Source organism: Podarcis melisellensis (genome assembly GCF_964234715.1).
Source record: "Podarcis melisellensis genome assembly, chromosome: 12".
In the NCBI taxonomy this organism is placed as follows: Eukaryota; Metazoa; Chordata; class Lepidosauria; order Squamata; family Lacertidae; genus Podarcis; species Podarcis melisellensis.
In genome coordinates this window covers 58,552,961-58,569,234 of record NC_138544.1, presented here as the reverse complement: position 1 = coordinate 58,569,234, position 16,274 = coordinate 58,552,961, and the positions used below count along the sequence as shown (strand labels likewise).

General features: G+C 48.0%; 1 protein-coding gene across 1 annotated transcript; it reads left to right on the top strand.

Moving 5' to 3' along the window:
• The first annotated feature begins 329 nt into the window (after positions 1-329).
• LOC309381164 (tigger transposable element-derived protein 3-like) lies at positions 330-15,098 on the top strand. The gene is made up of 3 exons (XM_081931735.1): positions 330-422; positions 10,092-10,542; positions 12,438-15,098. The coding sequence occupies exons 2-3, from the start codon at positions 10,503-10,505 to the stop codon at positions 14,423-14,425; spliced, it is 2,028 nt and encodes a 675-aa protein (XP_081787861.1). The 5' UTR covers positions 330-422; positions 10,092-10,502; the 3' UTR covers positions 14,426-15,098.
• The last annotated feature ends 1,176 nt before the right edge of the window (positions 15,099-16,274 follow it).

Below are 16,274 nucleotides of genomic sequence, written 5' to 3'. Positions count from 1 at the left end.
CGAGCGCCGGGAGAGAGCGCCGCCCAGGGGCGGAGGAGGAGAAGGCAGATGCCGCAGCGACACCTGGCGGCCGGAGGCCGTGGGCGACGGGCGACGCTGAGGGGAGGGAGGCGGGTTAATAATAATAATAATAATAATAATAATAATAATAATAATAATAATAATAATAATAATAATAATAATAATAATAATTTATTGAGTACAAATTAGGAAAAAAATACAAATATACAAAAAAAGGAAAATACATGTAACCAAGAGAAAATTTGAAAACATTTTACCTCTTCTCATATTTACAATTATTTACCCCTCTACAAAACAATATTCACAATAAAGAAAAGAAATGAAAGGTAAAATATAAAAGAAAAGAACAAAAAGAAGATAAAGAAAAGGAAGAAATAAGATCAAGAATGAGAATATTAAAAGTAGATAAGTATACACAGCCATTTCCAATCTATGTTTATGTTCAATTATGTATTTTCATCATATCCTTATCTAAATTAAAATATTTTTAAAAGACTCTGATCAAGGTAATAATAATAATAATAATTTTTATTTATACCCTGCCCTCCTCAGCCAAGACCAGGCTCAGGGCGGCTAACAACCAATAATAAAAACATGTTGATTAAAATACAATTGAAGAAACAAGATTAAAATGCAACATTAAAACATTAGGATGCAGCCTCTTCTCAGGAGGAGAAAGGAAAAAGGGTAGAGGGGAAGGGGATCAAGTTGATTCTGAGCCAAAGGCCAGGCGGAACAACTCTGTCTTACAGGCCCTGCGGAAAGAAATCAGATCCTGCAGGGCCCTGGTCTCATGAGACAGAGTGTTCCACCAGGCCGGGGCCAGTGCTGAAAAGGCCCTGGCTCAGGCTGAGGCTAGTCTGACTTCCTTAGGGCCCAGGACCTCTAGGGTGTTGCTATTTATGGACCTTAAGGTCCTCCATGGGGCAGACCGGGAGAGGCGGTCCCGTAGGTACGAGGGTCCTAGGCCGTGAAGTTATTGTTACCACCATTAGAATTGTAGGCTGAGCCTAGTCCATGCCAGGGAATCGTTGGCCCGCGTCCCCAGATCCGGAGAGAGAGCAAAGAAAGCACCAGGAAAGATCCTTCTTTGGAGGAAAGCAGTTTATTATCTGTGCACAGAGACAGCCAGCCGAATCACTTCTGGAAACTGGCTGCCCCGAGGAACGCTTCTGCAAACATTCTTATACCTTGAGAAAACTCCCTCCCTCCTCTTCAAACGCCCTCGAAGAAAAACTTCCCCAATCAACTGGAAAGTTTTCAACTTATTTCTTAATATAGAATGGCACGTCTATTATTGCTTGCTAGCCCTCTAAGCAGCCCCTATTTTAGCTAAGCGTCCTGTCTCCTTTGCTATCTCGCATACCTAAAAATAGAAAGCGAGAGGCCTCCTTTACAGGTCTGGTTATTTATGGCTCACTGTCTTCTTTGTGTGTTTCTTATCTTGCATTCCTAAAGCGGGAGGCCTCTTTTGCAGGAGTAAAATTAGCTCAGGAATTTACTTCCAAAATACAGAGAATATAGCCTTCTTAGGTACAAGGTAGAGAGCATAGGTACAGATTTTCTTAGGTGCAGAGTAAAATATTGAGAGAAACCTTTCCCATCTCCCTTTACTCCCTCCTCTTCTTTTGAACAATCTATTACTTAGATTCGTTCTGGGGAAGGAGTCTATAATCCCTCATGAAAGCAATCACGTGAGGTCCCATCATGCGAGACATCATCTTCTCCATCATATTTTGCATACATTGCATCAAGCAGGGCATACAGAAGCAAAAAAGCAATAGAAGCATTATTGGACCTATCACCATAGTAAATATCCTCCTGGAGGGGGGTTTGGTGAGAAATAAAAAAAAGCAACACACCCACAAGAATAGACTGCTGCTAAAACTCTAGCCTGGTGAGGAGTCAAATGCCCAATGGGGTGGTCTCCTTCCCAAATTATTGTAAGTCTCACTCTGTCCCTGTACTGTGGTAGGATATTCTCAGGTGGGTGAGTTCGTAGAGCAGGTACGTTGGGAGCGCTGCCCGCGGGCGCCCCTCCCATCCAATTCTTCAGCCGTGCGTAGAGGTATCAGCCTCTGGAGTGATACCAGCAGGGCGGTCGTCTACCGGGCGCCTGGAGATGGTCAGCCGAAGGGAGTTCTCTGGATCTGGTGTTACTGTCCAGTCGGAAATGGCTTTCTTCACTTAAATATGGTGGACCCACGGGGTGATGCCAGCAACCTTCACAGCAGTAAGTGTGGAGAGTAGCACAGTGTAAGGTCCCCTCCAGCAAGGCTGTAGGGGGGCTCGCTGCCAGTCTTTCACCCACACTTCGTCACCTGGCTCGAACTGATGGAACGGTTCAGTTAACACACATGGGGTGCGAGCCTGGGTCCACCTATTGAGATGAGAGAAAACTTGGGAGAGTGACTGTACATAGTTATTCAATTGCACATCTTGGCTAGCATATGGAGTTAACATTCTAACATATGGAACTGGTCTCCCAAACATAACTTCAAAAGGCGACAAATGGGTCCGTTTTGACGGGAGACTGCGGACCCTGAGTAACGCCAAGGGCAACATGGTCACCCAATTAGACCCGGTCTCCTGTGCCAGCTTGGACAGCTGATTCTTTAGAGTTCTGTTCATTCTCTCTACTTTTCCAGAACTCTGGGGTCTATAAGCAGTATGTAGTTTCCAGTTGATCTGGAGCGCTTTTGCCAGTCCCTGTAGGACTGCATGAACAAATGCTGGTCCATTGTCAGATCCTATGGACCTTGGCAGTCCGTAGCGAGGGATGATTTCCTTAAGCAGGCACCTGGTTACTTCAAATGCCTTTTCAGTCTTTGTGGGCCATGCTTCGACCCATCCGGTGTAGGTACACACTGCTACCAGCAGGTAACGGTGCAGTCCACAACGGGGTAATTCAGTAAAGTCCACGACAAGATCTTCCATAGGTGCAGCTCCACTGTGCTGAATCCCTGGGGGAGCCAGTGGTCCGGCTCTGGGATTATTCTTTTGGCACAGCAGGCATTTCCTGGAGACCTGGGCTGCCAGTTGGTAGAGGTGGGCTATATAGAAGCATTTTTCCAGCTGCTTGGTTGTAGCATCTGGTCCTATGTGGGTTGAATCATGGTATCTCTGAGTGACCTGCCGAGAAAGGGACTCTGGAATCCATATCCTGTCATCAGGGGTAAGGTACCATCCTTCTTTGGACAGCGTCAACTCCTGAGCGTCCGCAGTGTCCCTTTCCTGCTTCGTATAAGCTGGCTTATCAGTAGTGCTTAAAATCTCTTCTGGGACCAGTGCTCCAACAACCGAGGCGGGGGCCAGTTCTTGGGCTGCTTCCTTGGCTACTCTGTCTGCCAATCGGTTTCCTCTGGCCACTTCCCCTGGTCCAGTCTTGTGTCCATAACAATGGATAACTGCCACTGCCTCGGGCTCCCATACAGCATCCAGAAGGTTCAATAAGGCTTGTGGGTGGGCCACCTGGTTTCCTCTGGAGGTAAGCAAACCTCTTTCTTTCCATAAGGCTCCATGGGCATGTAAAGTCAGGAATGCATACTTAGAATCTGTATAAATGTTTATCTTCTGTCCCTTTGCCAGGCTCAGGGCTCTGGTAAGCGCAGTTAACTCTGCCAGCTGGGCCGATGTTCCAGGTGGGAGTGACTTTGCTTCGATCACCTGGTCTTCCAGGGCTACTACTGCATAGCCGGCTTTCCGCTGTCCAGTCTCAACAAAGCTGCTTCCATCTGCAAACCATGAAGGCCAATGGGGGTTTGCCTCATCTTTTAGGTCAGGTCTGCTGGAATATACTTCATCCATCACTTCAATGCAATCGTGCATCTGCTCCTCACCTTCTCCTACCGGCAACAGGGTAGCTGGGTTGAGGGCGGTGGTAACCTGGAACTTCAAACGCGGGTGCAACAATAGCATCTGGCACTTTCTCATTTTTGCTTGGGAGAGGAAATAGGTACCCTTCATGTCAAGCAGGGCTGGGACTGCATGCGGGGTCACACAAACAGTGTCTTGGCCAAAGGTAAATTTGTCTGCTTTGTTCAGTAGGGTGGCTACTGCCACTATTGCTCTCATGCATGGCGGTAAACCTTGTTCTGTAGGCGTCAGGCGCTCAGATAGGTATGCCACGGGTTGCTGCCAGCTTCCCAATTTTTGGCATAACACTCCCTTTGCTGTTCCCTGGTCTTCATCCACAAATAGGGAGAAAGGCTTCTCAGGATTTGGGATGCCCAGCGCTGGTGCTTGCTGCAATGCCTTTTTCAGATCCTTGAAGGCATGCTGTTGCTCTTCTCCCCACACAAAGGGGTCCTTTTCAGTTCCTCTGGTTGACTCATGCAGAGGCTTCGGTTCCCTGTTTGTATTTTGACCATGGGCTCACGGGAACCTAAATCAGCTGGGCCCGGTCTGTCCTAGTATTCTTCCTCCTCCTCTCTCAGGCTCATCGCGGCGGGCTGTCTTTGGGCTGGAGGGTGCCAGGGAGGTCCCTGTCCACGTCCTCTACCCCTGCCTGTATTTGCCGATGTCCAAGGTCTCAGTTCTTGTCCAGGTCCCACGGGGATTGGGTCTGGGATTCGCTCTCCTCGTCCTCTTCCACCTGAGTGAGCCTGTGGGCATTCTCTTTTCCAGTGCCCTTCCTGCCGGCAGATGGCGCACTGGTTCCTCCCCAGACGGCCTTGCCCTCCTCCCCGGGTACCTCCTCTTTCCTGAGGGGTGGATGCGGTAGCCTGTATCGCCATCAACTTCTTTGCTTGGTACTTCTCCTTTTTCTTTTGTGCCTCTTCCTCCCTCTGATTATAAGTGGTTTGAGCCAGTTCGGACATCGGGCGCCACTTGGGCCACAAAGGCAGCTTTTATGATAGGGGCGTTGGCAGCCTCATCTGGGTCCACAGGAGTATACTGGCGGTAGGCTTCCTTCAGGCGTTCTAAATATGCTCCTGGGGCCTCTTCATTCCCCTGCACTATCTCTCTAACCTTCACAAAGTTGGTGGGTTTCCTAGCTGCCCTTCTCATACCATTTAACACATTCTGGCAGTAGGTAGTGAGGGTGTTCTGGCCATCAACAGTCTAATAATTCCAATTCGGGGTGTTTTCTGGATATCCTGCTGCCATAGCTGGATCCTGCACTCCCTGCGCTCTCAGGTGTGCTCGGGCTTCAGCATGGATTCGTCTAGTTTCTTCTGTGGTTAGCAGCGCATCCATCAAATACTGCACATCATCAAAGTGGGATTATAAGTTTTAAAAATCCCTTCAAACAGCTTTATGATTTTCGCTGGGTTTTCCTCAAAGGATGGGTTTTGATTTCTCCAGTTACAGACATCTGCACTTGAAAAGGGTATATGCTGGACCGTGTAGGTCCGTTCTGCTGCCGTTCCATTAGCCCCTGGAGGTCCTGGTGGGTCATAAACCCTTCGGAGGGGCATTACTCCGGCCCCACCCTTTTTCTGTGCCTCATGGGACTTATGGAAGGCTGCCCTGGTTGCTGCTTCTATCCATTCCCTCTGCCATTTCTTCCCTTGTGTTGAGGAACATCCTGCTGCAGCCAACACATGGGGGCTAACATCCACTTTTTCTGCATAGGGTTGTACATACTGTTGCAATCTCAAAGACTGATACTGAGTCCACTCTCTCCCCTTCTTTGCTAACTCAACCAATCCCTTTACAAATTCCTCATCATCCTCTTCTTCCTCTTCTGATTCATCAGCCTTAGGGGGTTCAGGCTGGGGGCTAGCTCCTCCCGGGGCCTGGGGACCTGGGTCCAGGGGAGGGGCAGTTGGTGGAGCATAGGGTGGAGGTGGTTTAATGACTTCCCCCTCCCCTTCTTCTTCTGATATCACTGGGGGCTTTTCTGACTTCCCTGTCGGTCGAACTGCACAAACTGTACTTTGTGGGGCGTCGCCTCGGCAGGCTTTCAACCATGGTGGGTTCTTCTCTACATTGGTTTTCCAAGTAGAAATATAAGGGTCCCCAGTAATCATTTTTTTGTGGCTGCTTTCCAGTTGTTTAAAAAGCATTCCAGAGGACTACATTGGCTTGCCCCAGACCCCATTTTTCAGATACTCTGCACCTAACAAGTTATAAATTCTTTCACACTCCACACACTACAGCCCTACAATCGCTCACTCAAGGGGGACACTAAGCCCCAGCCCACACTTAACAATTCAGTCACTAGAGTATCTGACATGCAACATACAACATACAAAACACATCAAAATAATTTCAACATATAACACACTAAACACACCAAAATTACAACATATAAAACACATCAATATAATTTCAACATATAACACACTAAACACACCAAAATTACAACATACAAAACACATCAATATAATTTCAACATGTAACACACTAAACACATCAAAATAATTTCAGCATGCAATACACAAAACACACCAAAATAATTTTCCCCTCTGTTCCCCCCCCCTTTTTTTTTTTTTAAAAAAAAAAACAAAAACCACAACCGGCAGCGCTTAGACTTCGACCGGGGCCCAGCAGCACCCTTTGCTGCTTTTTCTGGGCACACCAAAACCCTGACGGTACTCTACTACACGATCAGGTGAGGCTGATCAGGCCTCCCTCTTTTCCCTTGGGCCCACGCCCTTTCCCTTGGGCTTACCGTTTTCTGCTGCAGATTCCCTTCCCTGGCCAGTCCTCTTTCCTCCCTCGACCTGGGTCCTTGCTCTGGAGCGGTGTGGCCGGCTCCCCCCACAAATTAGCAGGGCGCGCGTGGAGCCTGCTACTGCCGATCAGAGCTGTCCACCTGAGGTCGAGCCTGACTCTCCCCAGTCCTCTGGGGTGGGGCAGATTCCCGGTCAGGGAACCAAGATGTAGGCTGAGCCTAGTCCATGCCAGGGAATCGTTGGCCCGCGTCCCCAGATCCGGAGAGAGAGCAAAGAAAGCACCAGGAAAGATCCTTCTTTGGAGGAAAGCAGTTTATTATCTGTGCACAGAGACAGCCAGCCGAATCACTTCTGGAAACTGGCTGCCCCGAGGAACGCTTCTGCAAACATTCTTATACCTTGAGAAAACTCCCTCCCTCCTCTTCAAACGCCCTCGAAGAAAAACTTCCCCAATCAACTGGAAAGTTTTCAACTTATTTCTTAATATAGAATGGCACGTCTATTATTGCTTGCTAGCCCTCTAAGCAGCCCCTATTTTAGCTAAGCGTCCTGTCTCCTTTGCTATCTCGCATACCTAAAAATAGAAAGCGAGAGGCCTCCTTTACAGGTCTGGTTATTTATGGCTCACTGTCTTCTTTGTGTGTTTCTTATCTTGCATTCCTAAAGCGGGAGGCCTCTTTTGCAGGAGTAAAATTAGCTCAGGAATTTACTTCCAAAATACAGAGAATATAGCCTTCTTAGGTACAAGGTAGAGAGCATAGGTACAGATTTTCTTAGGTGCAGAGTAAAATATTGAGAGAAACCTTTCCCATCTCCCTTTAGAATAATATAGGACACAGTGCCGGATTTACGTATAAGCTAAACAAGCTATAGGTTAGGGCCCCAATCTCTTGGAGGCCAGCCCAAAAAATTTAAAGGGGAAAAAACCTGGATGTGCATTTCCAAAATATAAGATAAAAAGCAAATAAAATAAAAGCAACAGTGTTTTGTGTTGTGTAGGCTCCTGTGATGCAAGTCATGGGCCCCGCCTGCTCCCTCAAATATCACCGGTTTGCTCATTTCTATATATAGGGTGCCTACATTCTGCATGGACTGGTTGCATGGCAACATGTGCAAATGGCTTTAGATCAGGCTTCCTCAAACTTACAATACAGTACATTGATTATTGCTTTCATTTTATGGATCAATGGTCTCATTAGATAGTAGAATTCATGTAAAATTGCTGTGTTAAGGGTTGTTTTTAAAAGTCTGTAATGGATTAATCCATTTTGCATTACTTTCTATCGGAAAGCGCGCCTTGGTTTTGGAACGCTTTGGTTTTGAAACGGACTTCCGGAACGGATTAAGTTTGAGAACCAAGGTACCACTGTATTTGCTTTGCTAATCGCCTTCCTTTTGTTCTCCATGATGGCTCTGGCATTCTCTCTCTCTGACACACACACACACACACACACACACACTGTGATTGATACGATCTTGGTGGTTGAAACAATAAACAACAATTAATAAATTAAGGGCTACCTATAGCATTTTAGAGTAGGTGGGAGGGATGTTTTACTATAGTTCCTTCCCCTGGTTTTTATTTTTATTATTAATTACATTAATTATATTTATTTAATTTGAACCCACAACCTTGAGACTGAGTGTCTCATGGAGACTTTGAAAAGCTGGTATCACTGGATCAAGCTAAATGGTTTTAACTGGGTTTTGAATAAATGTGCAATTAATTGTCACCGTTTTGAATTTCAACATGCTGTTATCTTCCCTAGCGTTCTAGCGTTCTTCCTTAGCGGGCTGTGCAAACCGCTATTACGAATGATGCTTTTTTTATATAGCATGGGGGGGACTGGGCGTGAGTTTATGGAACAAGGGGGCAAAAGCTGGAAAAAGTCTGGGAACCACTGGTGTAAATAAGGACCTGACTTGATATAAAGGAGCTTCCTGTGTCCCTATTTAAATTGGCTCATTATTCTCTATCATGAGGACTGCAATCTTAAAGGGGGGGCAGGTAAGTGCCACAGCAAACCAGTTTTATATGCAAAATGCCCCAGTAGCAGCTTCAGATAGAGCTAGGAATGTTCCCGCAACCTGAAATCTTGTACAGCTGCTGCCATTCAGTGTTGACAATACTGACCTAGTCAAAGATGTATAACTTGCTGTTGAAATGGAACACTCAGGATGAAACGGTGAAATCTGCTATGATTAAATGGGCACAAGATGTTGGACATAGCATTATGTTTGCTGACTGGGAACAGTTATGGACCACAGGTATGAAGTTTATGGCATGTAATGCCTTAAGAGAGAATATTATGAAAATGATATACAGGTGGTACATGACCCCAGTCAAGCTTGCAAAAATTTATCATTTGCCCGATAATAAATGTTGGAAATGCAAAGAAAATGAAGGTACATTCTTTCACCTTTGGTGGACGTGCCCAAGGATTAAGGCTTTCTGGGAAATGATTTATAATGAAAGGAAAAAGGTATTTAAATATACCTTCCTGAAGAAACCAGAGGCCTTTCTCCTGGGCATGGTCGGCCAATTGGTGCCAAAGAAGGATAGAACTTTCTTTATGTATGCTACAACAGCAGCAAGAATCCTCATTGCAAAGTACTGGAAGACACAGGATCTACCCACTCTGGAAGAATGGCAGATGAAGGTGATGGACTATATGGGACTGGCAGAAATGACTGGCAGAATCCGAGACCAGGGAGAAGAGTCGGCGAAAGAAGATTGGAAGAAATTTAAGACTATTTACAGAAACATTGAAAAATTAATGATTGTTAGAATTATGTCGGATAGAAACTAAGTGGTTTCCAGCTGTAATGCTTTAAGAGTATATGGAAAAAAAGGTTTAGAAATAGGTAAAAATTTTATTGATAAGGATTTGCTGAACTAACAATTTGAATTGGAATACAAAAAAGGGAGGTATGAGGAGGTCTGGGAAATAAGTTAATGGAAAATAAGTAATGGAAACTGTGTGTTTTTAATTATTTTTATTTTTGTATTTTTGTTTTTTTTTCCTCTTTGATTTTTATTGTATTACTATTGAAAACTTTAATAAATATTCTTTTTTTTTTTAAAAAAAAAAAAGACAATACTGACCTAGATGGACTAGTGGTGATAACCTTGGTTCCAAAGTTCCTGACAGATTTCTTTTGTGCCCACTCTCTGCCGCAGCAGCCCGTGAAAGAGGCAGGTGGGGTCTTGGGGTGGCCCTTGTTTTGTGAAATGCAAACAGGCTTGCTTTTGCAGCCCTGGCAATTTGCCTGTGGGGAAGAGAGATTCTCATCCTAGTCCTCTTCCAGCACCCTCCTGCCCCAGTCTGTGGGGACGCTGGGTCAGGAAAGGCTGTCTCGCTCTTGCTGGGGATATCGCTGTTGGTTTTTCCAATGAACCATTGTTCTCTCAGTCTCTCTCTCCCTCTCCCTCTCTCTCTCCTCTAGCTCCATTGCTGCCCATTGGAGGGATCCCTTGTCCAATCCAGGCCAAGAAGAAATCCTAAACAGAAAGGCACAGCACCAATTGGCGAGATGAACATAGAGCAGGCAGAAAGGATGGGGCTGGCGGTGGGGAGATTTGCTGGATGGGAGAAGCTGAGCAGCATCCCAAGAGCAGCAGCAAACAGGCCTCTACCCTCACCTGTCCTGTGACGTTTTGGTGGAGTGGGAGCAGCCTCGCACTCGCCTTCGTCTCCGGGAGATGCTCGGACTCTGGTCCTTCCAGCATCCTCCATCCTCAACTGCTCTCTCCTCCCTGCATCCTCTCTTGGTACCAGCACTAGTTCTGAAGCCTCTGGGTGCTGCGAGGATACTCAGAGCAGCATCGGTGGGGCCTCCATCCCGGCTTGGCAAAGGATGGCTCAAAAAGACCAGGTTCCACTGGATACAGATTCAGGTAAGGATGGCTCTGAGGAAGTCTCAGAGAGTTGCATGCGGAGAGCTTGAGGGATTCATTTTAGATGTGGGGATTTGGGACTTTTCGTCCTGGAAGCTGTTTTCACAGCTGCAGCAAAAAGAGAAAAGGGGGAGAGAGTGCCCTTGGGCATGTGCAGAGTGATTTCCACTCACCTCCTTGGAATCAACAACTTGGCCGACACATGCATGGGGTTGAGGAGAGAGTTTCTGGGTGGTTCCTCAGGAGGAGGAGGAGGAAGAGGAGGAGGAGGAGGAGGAGGAGGAGAAGGAGAAGGAGAAGGATTCTTTCAATGCACCTCACCACAAAAAAAGTTCAGTGCAAATGAAAATTGCTTTTGCCCTGTCCCATTAGCCACGAATTGGGGTGGGGGAATCTGCAACTTTGCACGACAGCATTTATCCTGCCTTGGAAATGGGCGGAGATGTTTGCTAGCCCTGTCACTCAGCTATGCAGCATGCAACCTTGACTTAGGGTCCTGGTGGAAGAAGGGAACAGACAGGGAACACCAAATTCCACCAGAGTAAAGGTAAAGGGACCCCTGACCATTAGGTCCAGTCGTGGCCGACTCTGGGGTTGCAGCACTCATCTCGCTTTATTGGCCGAGGGAGCCAGCGTACAGCTTCCGGGTCATGTGGCCAGCATGACTAAGCTGCTTCTGGCAAACCAGAGCAGCGCACGGAAACGCCGTTTACCTTCCCGCCGGAGTGGTACCTATTTATCTACTTGCACTTTGACGTGCTTTCGAACTGCTAGGTTGGCAGGAGCAGGGACCAAGCAACGGGAGCTCACCCCGTCATGGGGATTCGAACCGCCAACCTTCTGATTGGCAAATCCTAGGCTCTGTGGTTTAACCCACAGCGCCACCCGCATCCCTTCTACCAGAGTAGGGCTGGCTTAAAGGTTCAAATGTGGGTCCAGCAAGGCATACTCTCTCATACCTGCCAGGCTCCCGTCATGCAAACAGAGCCTCCACTGGCATCTGCCCTGCACCTTCTAAAATATCCCCATGCCTACAAGCCAGGAAGTCTCTGTTTTGCCTCCACAGTTGGATACCAGTTGCTGGAAACTGCAAAAGGGGAAAGTTGTTATTGTAATCAAATCCTGCTTGGGGGTTCCTCATACTGGGCATCTTGTTGGCCACTGTGAGAACAGGATTCTGGACTAGGTGGGCTATTGGCCTGATCTTGCAGACTCTCCTTGTATTCTTGTCCTTCTTCTCAAGAGGGGATTCTTCACAGGGGAGTTTAGTGTGACCACGAAGCTGTTCAGTGCTCACCTTGTTTTGCAGCATCCCAATGATGCCCTTCTTATCCAAGTCCCACCCCACACTTCCCCCCATTTAAGCAGGATTTTGCCTATCTGCAGATACAGTGGAGGCTCGGGTTGTGAACGTGATCCGTGCGGGATGCACGTTTGCAACCCGCAGCAGTGCATCTGCACACTCGCGGGTTGCAATTTGGCGCTTCTGCACATGCGCAGAGCATGATTTAGCACTTCTGCGCATGCGTGACCACCGAAACCTGGAAGTAACCCATTCCGGTACTTCCGGGTTTCGGCAGTCCGCAACCCGAAAAAATGCAACCTGAAGCGTCTGTAACCCGAGGCATGACTGTAATCTGAAAAGCAGAAATAATACGAGTCCTCTGTCTGAAAGACTTCAGGATGTTGACCTGATCCAGCCACCGGGCTCTTCTTTGCAGTGCCCAGTCTGACCAAAGGACCCCCATGCTAGTTAGGCCTAATGAGAGTTGTAGTCCCAATCATCTGGAGGTCACCTGGTGAAGGGTGGTCTGTTAGATAGAAGAACATATAGAAGTCCATTACACTTCCTTTGGTCACTCAGTTAACCTTCTCTGCATTTTTTCCTTTTCCAGGATTGGACCAGCATCCAAAAAGAGTGAAGGAGGAAGAGGAACCGGAGATGTATCGAAAGAGGCAGGAGGTCTTGCCTCCTGCCAATGCCTCACCTGAAAAAGGTGGAGAGAATGGACTCAGCCCTCCTGCACTCGGGCAAAAGCACTTGGAACCAGGGCAGCCTGACTCCAGAGCAGGCAGTGAGGAGGGTCTGGTGATGGACGACAGAGTGGGATGTGGCCCCTGTGCGCCTGCCTTTGGGATCTGCAGAGCTCCGATGGGAGAGATGCCCCACTGGTGCTTAGAATGTGGGAAGAACTTTGCCCAAAAGGCAGAGTTAGAAAAGCACGGTCTGAACCACACTGGGCAATGCTCATACATCTGCGGGGACTGCGGAAGGAGCTTGATGGAGCATGTTGCTCTCGCCACTGGTCAGGGAGCCTGCCTGGCAGGGAATGCCAGCAACCACACCAGCTGCAGGAAGAGGGTTTCACCTCTGTCGAGCGAGACTGTCGTGCAGAGGAAAGAGCGGAAGGAGCTCTCCCTGCAAGAGAAGGTCCGGGTGCTGGAGATGCTAGAAGGGCCCAAGGTCTCCCAGAGCGAACTGGCCAAGAGGTTTGGGGTCTCCCAGCCCCAGATCTGCCGCATCATCAAGAACAAAGAGCGCATCCTGGCCGAGTGGTGCAAGAACGGCAACCCAGGGCGCAAGCGCAAGCTAGAGGAGAAGACCATGTCTGGTGAGGTGGCCCTTTTGCAGTGGTTTGAGCACAGGTGTGTGTCCAGCACCCCTGCCAATGGGATGCATTTGCAAGAGAAGGCTGGAGATCTCTCCAAGATGTTCAGGAGGAAGCCAGAGCTGGAGGCAGGCCTGGGTTGGTTGCGTGGTTTCAAAGCCAGGCAGAAAGCGGCGCATGGAAGACCCCTGGAGGAGAAAGAGAACAGCGAGGATCTGGAGGATGAGCGCTGGGAAAACAATGTCCTGCCCTACATCCTAAACAAATATGATCCCCGTGACATCTACGCCTGCGGCGAGGCTGGCATTCTGTTTCGAGCTACCCCAGAAGGCCTAGCTTGGGACAGCGGAGAGGGAGCCAAGGACCAGCTCACTGTCTTGCTCTGCACCAATCTGGATGCTTCAGACAAGAGGGACGCCCTGATCATCGGCAAGGCACGAAGGCCATTTGGCTTCCAAGGGGTTGACAGGGAGGACCTGTTGCCTGTCACCTACAGAGCTGATAGCAAGGCATGGATGACAGCGGCCATCTTCACTGAGTGGCTCCAGAAATTCAACGAGGACATGAAACGAACAGACAGGAGCGTGGTGCTGTTTTTGGTCCCATGTGCGGCGCATCCCGACACTGAGCTCTCTCATACCAAGATGGTTTTCATGCCTCCTGGATCTTCCCGCATCCATCCTCTTGAGCATGGGCTGGTCCAGAACTTCAAATGCCATTACCGGAGGAGAATGCTTCTTCGCTTCCTTGCCGTGCTCGACAGCAGATCCCCCGTTCCTGCAAGCGAACTCTCAAAGCACTTGACTCTTTTGGACGCTGTTCATATGATAGTCCAAGCCTGGTTAGATGTCTGTCCACAGACCATCACAAGCTGTTTCCAAGCTTCGGGCTTTGGCTTGGCTCTCCGCATCCCAGCTCCTCCCATGGACGTGGTCCAAGCCCTGGGGTTCAAGGACCGGCAACAATTTGAACAGTTTGTGCTGGTCGATGAGGAGCTGGAGTGTTTCGGAGACCAGGAGGGTGCTGAAATGCTCCAAGGGGTTCAAGAACCAGCCTGTGCAGCTGCAGACGAAGAGAAGGCGCAGAACTTGCCCTGCCCTTCCAAGGCAGAAGTCATGGAGAGCCTGGCCACACTGAGGCGCTATTTTGAGTGCCACTCGGTATCTTCAACCGTCTTCCAGACCTTCTACAAACTGGAGGATGTGGTCCATGGAATGTCTCTGGCTAATATGCAAGTATTAAGGGCAAAAGCCCTGAACAAAGAAGGACTCTGAGCCGCAACCTCAAATGTAGCTCTCTTTGAATCTCATGTGTGGCCCTCTGAATCCACACAGTCATTTGGGGCATTGACTAATCAAGAAAACATCATCATCTGTACAACAGCCTTTGCCAAGTTTGTGCCCTCCATGATGTTTCGGACTACAACTCCCATCAGCCCCTGCCAGCATGGCAGGGATGGGGGGAGGTTGCTGTAGCGTGATCAGGTGGGCTTGGGCTTGAGAAGTAATGCTGGGAATGGTCTTTGGAAATCCCTTCCCCTAAGATAGCATAAAAGTGAGAATCCATGCATTGCTTGCATGGCTGTGAATTTCTTCAAGGTATCTAGGATGGGAAATGTCTGGGGCTCTGGAACAGGTTTTTCTCTGTCCCCCAATCCAATTTAATTAACCTTTAAAGGCTCTTTAATTGTTCTTGAAAAGTGGTTACTCTTCTAACTGAGCCAGTTCACTGACCTGGTTTTGGAAGATTTATTCATTTAGTTCATTACCAAAATTTTTATACTGCTAGATTGCAGTAAAATCTATAGATACTTTCCAAGAACTATTCTTTTATTACCAATTAAAAACATTAAAATTAAGAGTAAAAGGAAATGAAAGCATGGCAACATCCAAGATGTCTTCCACGCCATCGTGGTAAGAGCCTTTGGTCCTCCTGATGTTGTTGGGCTTCATGCCGGTTGGGGCCAATGGGACCCTTGGAGCCCCACATCTGGAGGGCAGCAGGCTCCGCCTCCCTGTGCTAAACCTTGTGATGTAGGAATACAACCTGTCTTTTAAAAGGGCTGGAAGAGATGCTCACTGACCTTTTTGTCAACAGTTTGGAAAGATATAATAAAACAGATACTGTGACTGGGCTTAGAGTTTGTGCATTATGTCATTAGAAAGCATCTGCAGCAGTTTTATGTCACCACGGACAGCTCCTGTCCTGTATACTGTATTCATCGTGTTATTCTGAATGGTTCAGCCCAAGTTATTGCATCTGAGTAACGGTGGCACCTTCAAGAGAGACTTCCTCAATTAAACTCAGCTAAAAAAGCCAGGCTCCTCCCATCAGTTCATCCAGCAACTACCATTTCTTTTCAGAACCTTCTCTCCATCATTGGTGGTTTCAGAATTGCGTGTGGATCTCCTTTTCCCGATCCTTAGGTAAAGGTAAAGGTAAAGGGACCCCTGACCATTAGGTCCAGTCGCGGCCGACTCTGGGGTTGCGGCGCTCATCTCGCTTTATTGGCTGAGGGAGCCAGTGTACAGCTTCCGGTTCATGTGGCCAGCATGACTAAGCCGCTTCTGGCAAACCAGAGCAGCACACAGAAACGCCGTTTACCTTCCCGCCGGAGCGGTACCTATTGATCTACTTGCACTTTGACGTGCTTTCGAACTGCTAGGTGGGCAGGAGCAGGGACCGAGCAACGGGAGCTCACCCCGTCGCGGGGATTCAAACCGCCGACCTTCTGATCAGCAAGTCCTAGGCTCTGTGGTTTAACCCACAGCGCCACCCACGTTGATCCTTAGGTTATAATAAACTATTATTTTAAACAGAAATCCAATTGAACCCTTTTGGCATATAAATAGAGTAAACCAGTAAGAGTGCACAGTTTAGCCTGTGGATGAGTGCAGTTGCCAGGCAGGCCAGTCTTCAAGGCTCAGGATCTGAGTACAAGTGCTACCTTTGTCACATAATTCCTCATGTGGTCTTTGAGCTTTCAGTCTTGTGTGTGGGGAAAAAAAACCTCTGCTCTGCCTTGGTCACACCCCACCTGGAGACCTGTGTCCAGTTCTGGGCACTACAGTTTAAGGAGAATATTGACAAGCTGGAAGGTGTGCAGAGGAGGGCAACTAAGAT

Bases quoted from the DNA above. Each gene is read 5' to 3' on its own strand.
- LOC309381164 (XM_081931735.1), top strand. From the start codon at position 10,503: ATGGCTCAAAAAGACCAGGTTCCACTGGATACAGATTCAG. The intron at 10,543-12,437 runs GTAAGGATGGCT...TTCCTTTTCCAG, and splicing joins TCCACTGGATACAGATTCAG to GATTGGACCAGCATCCAAAA.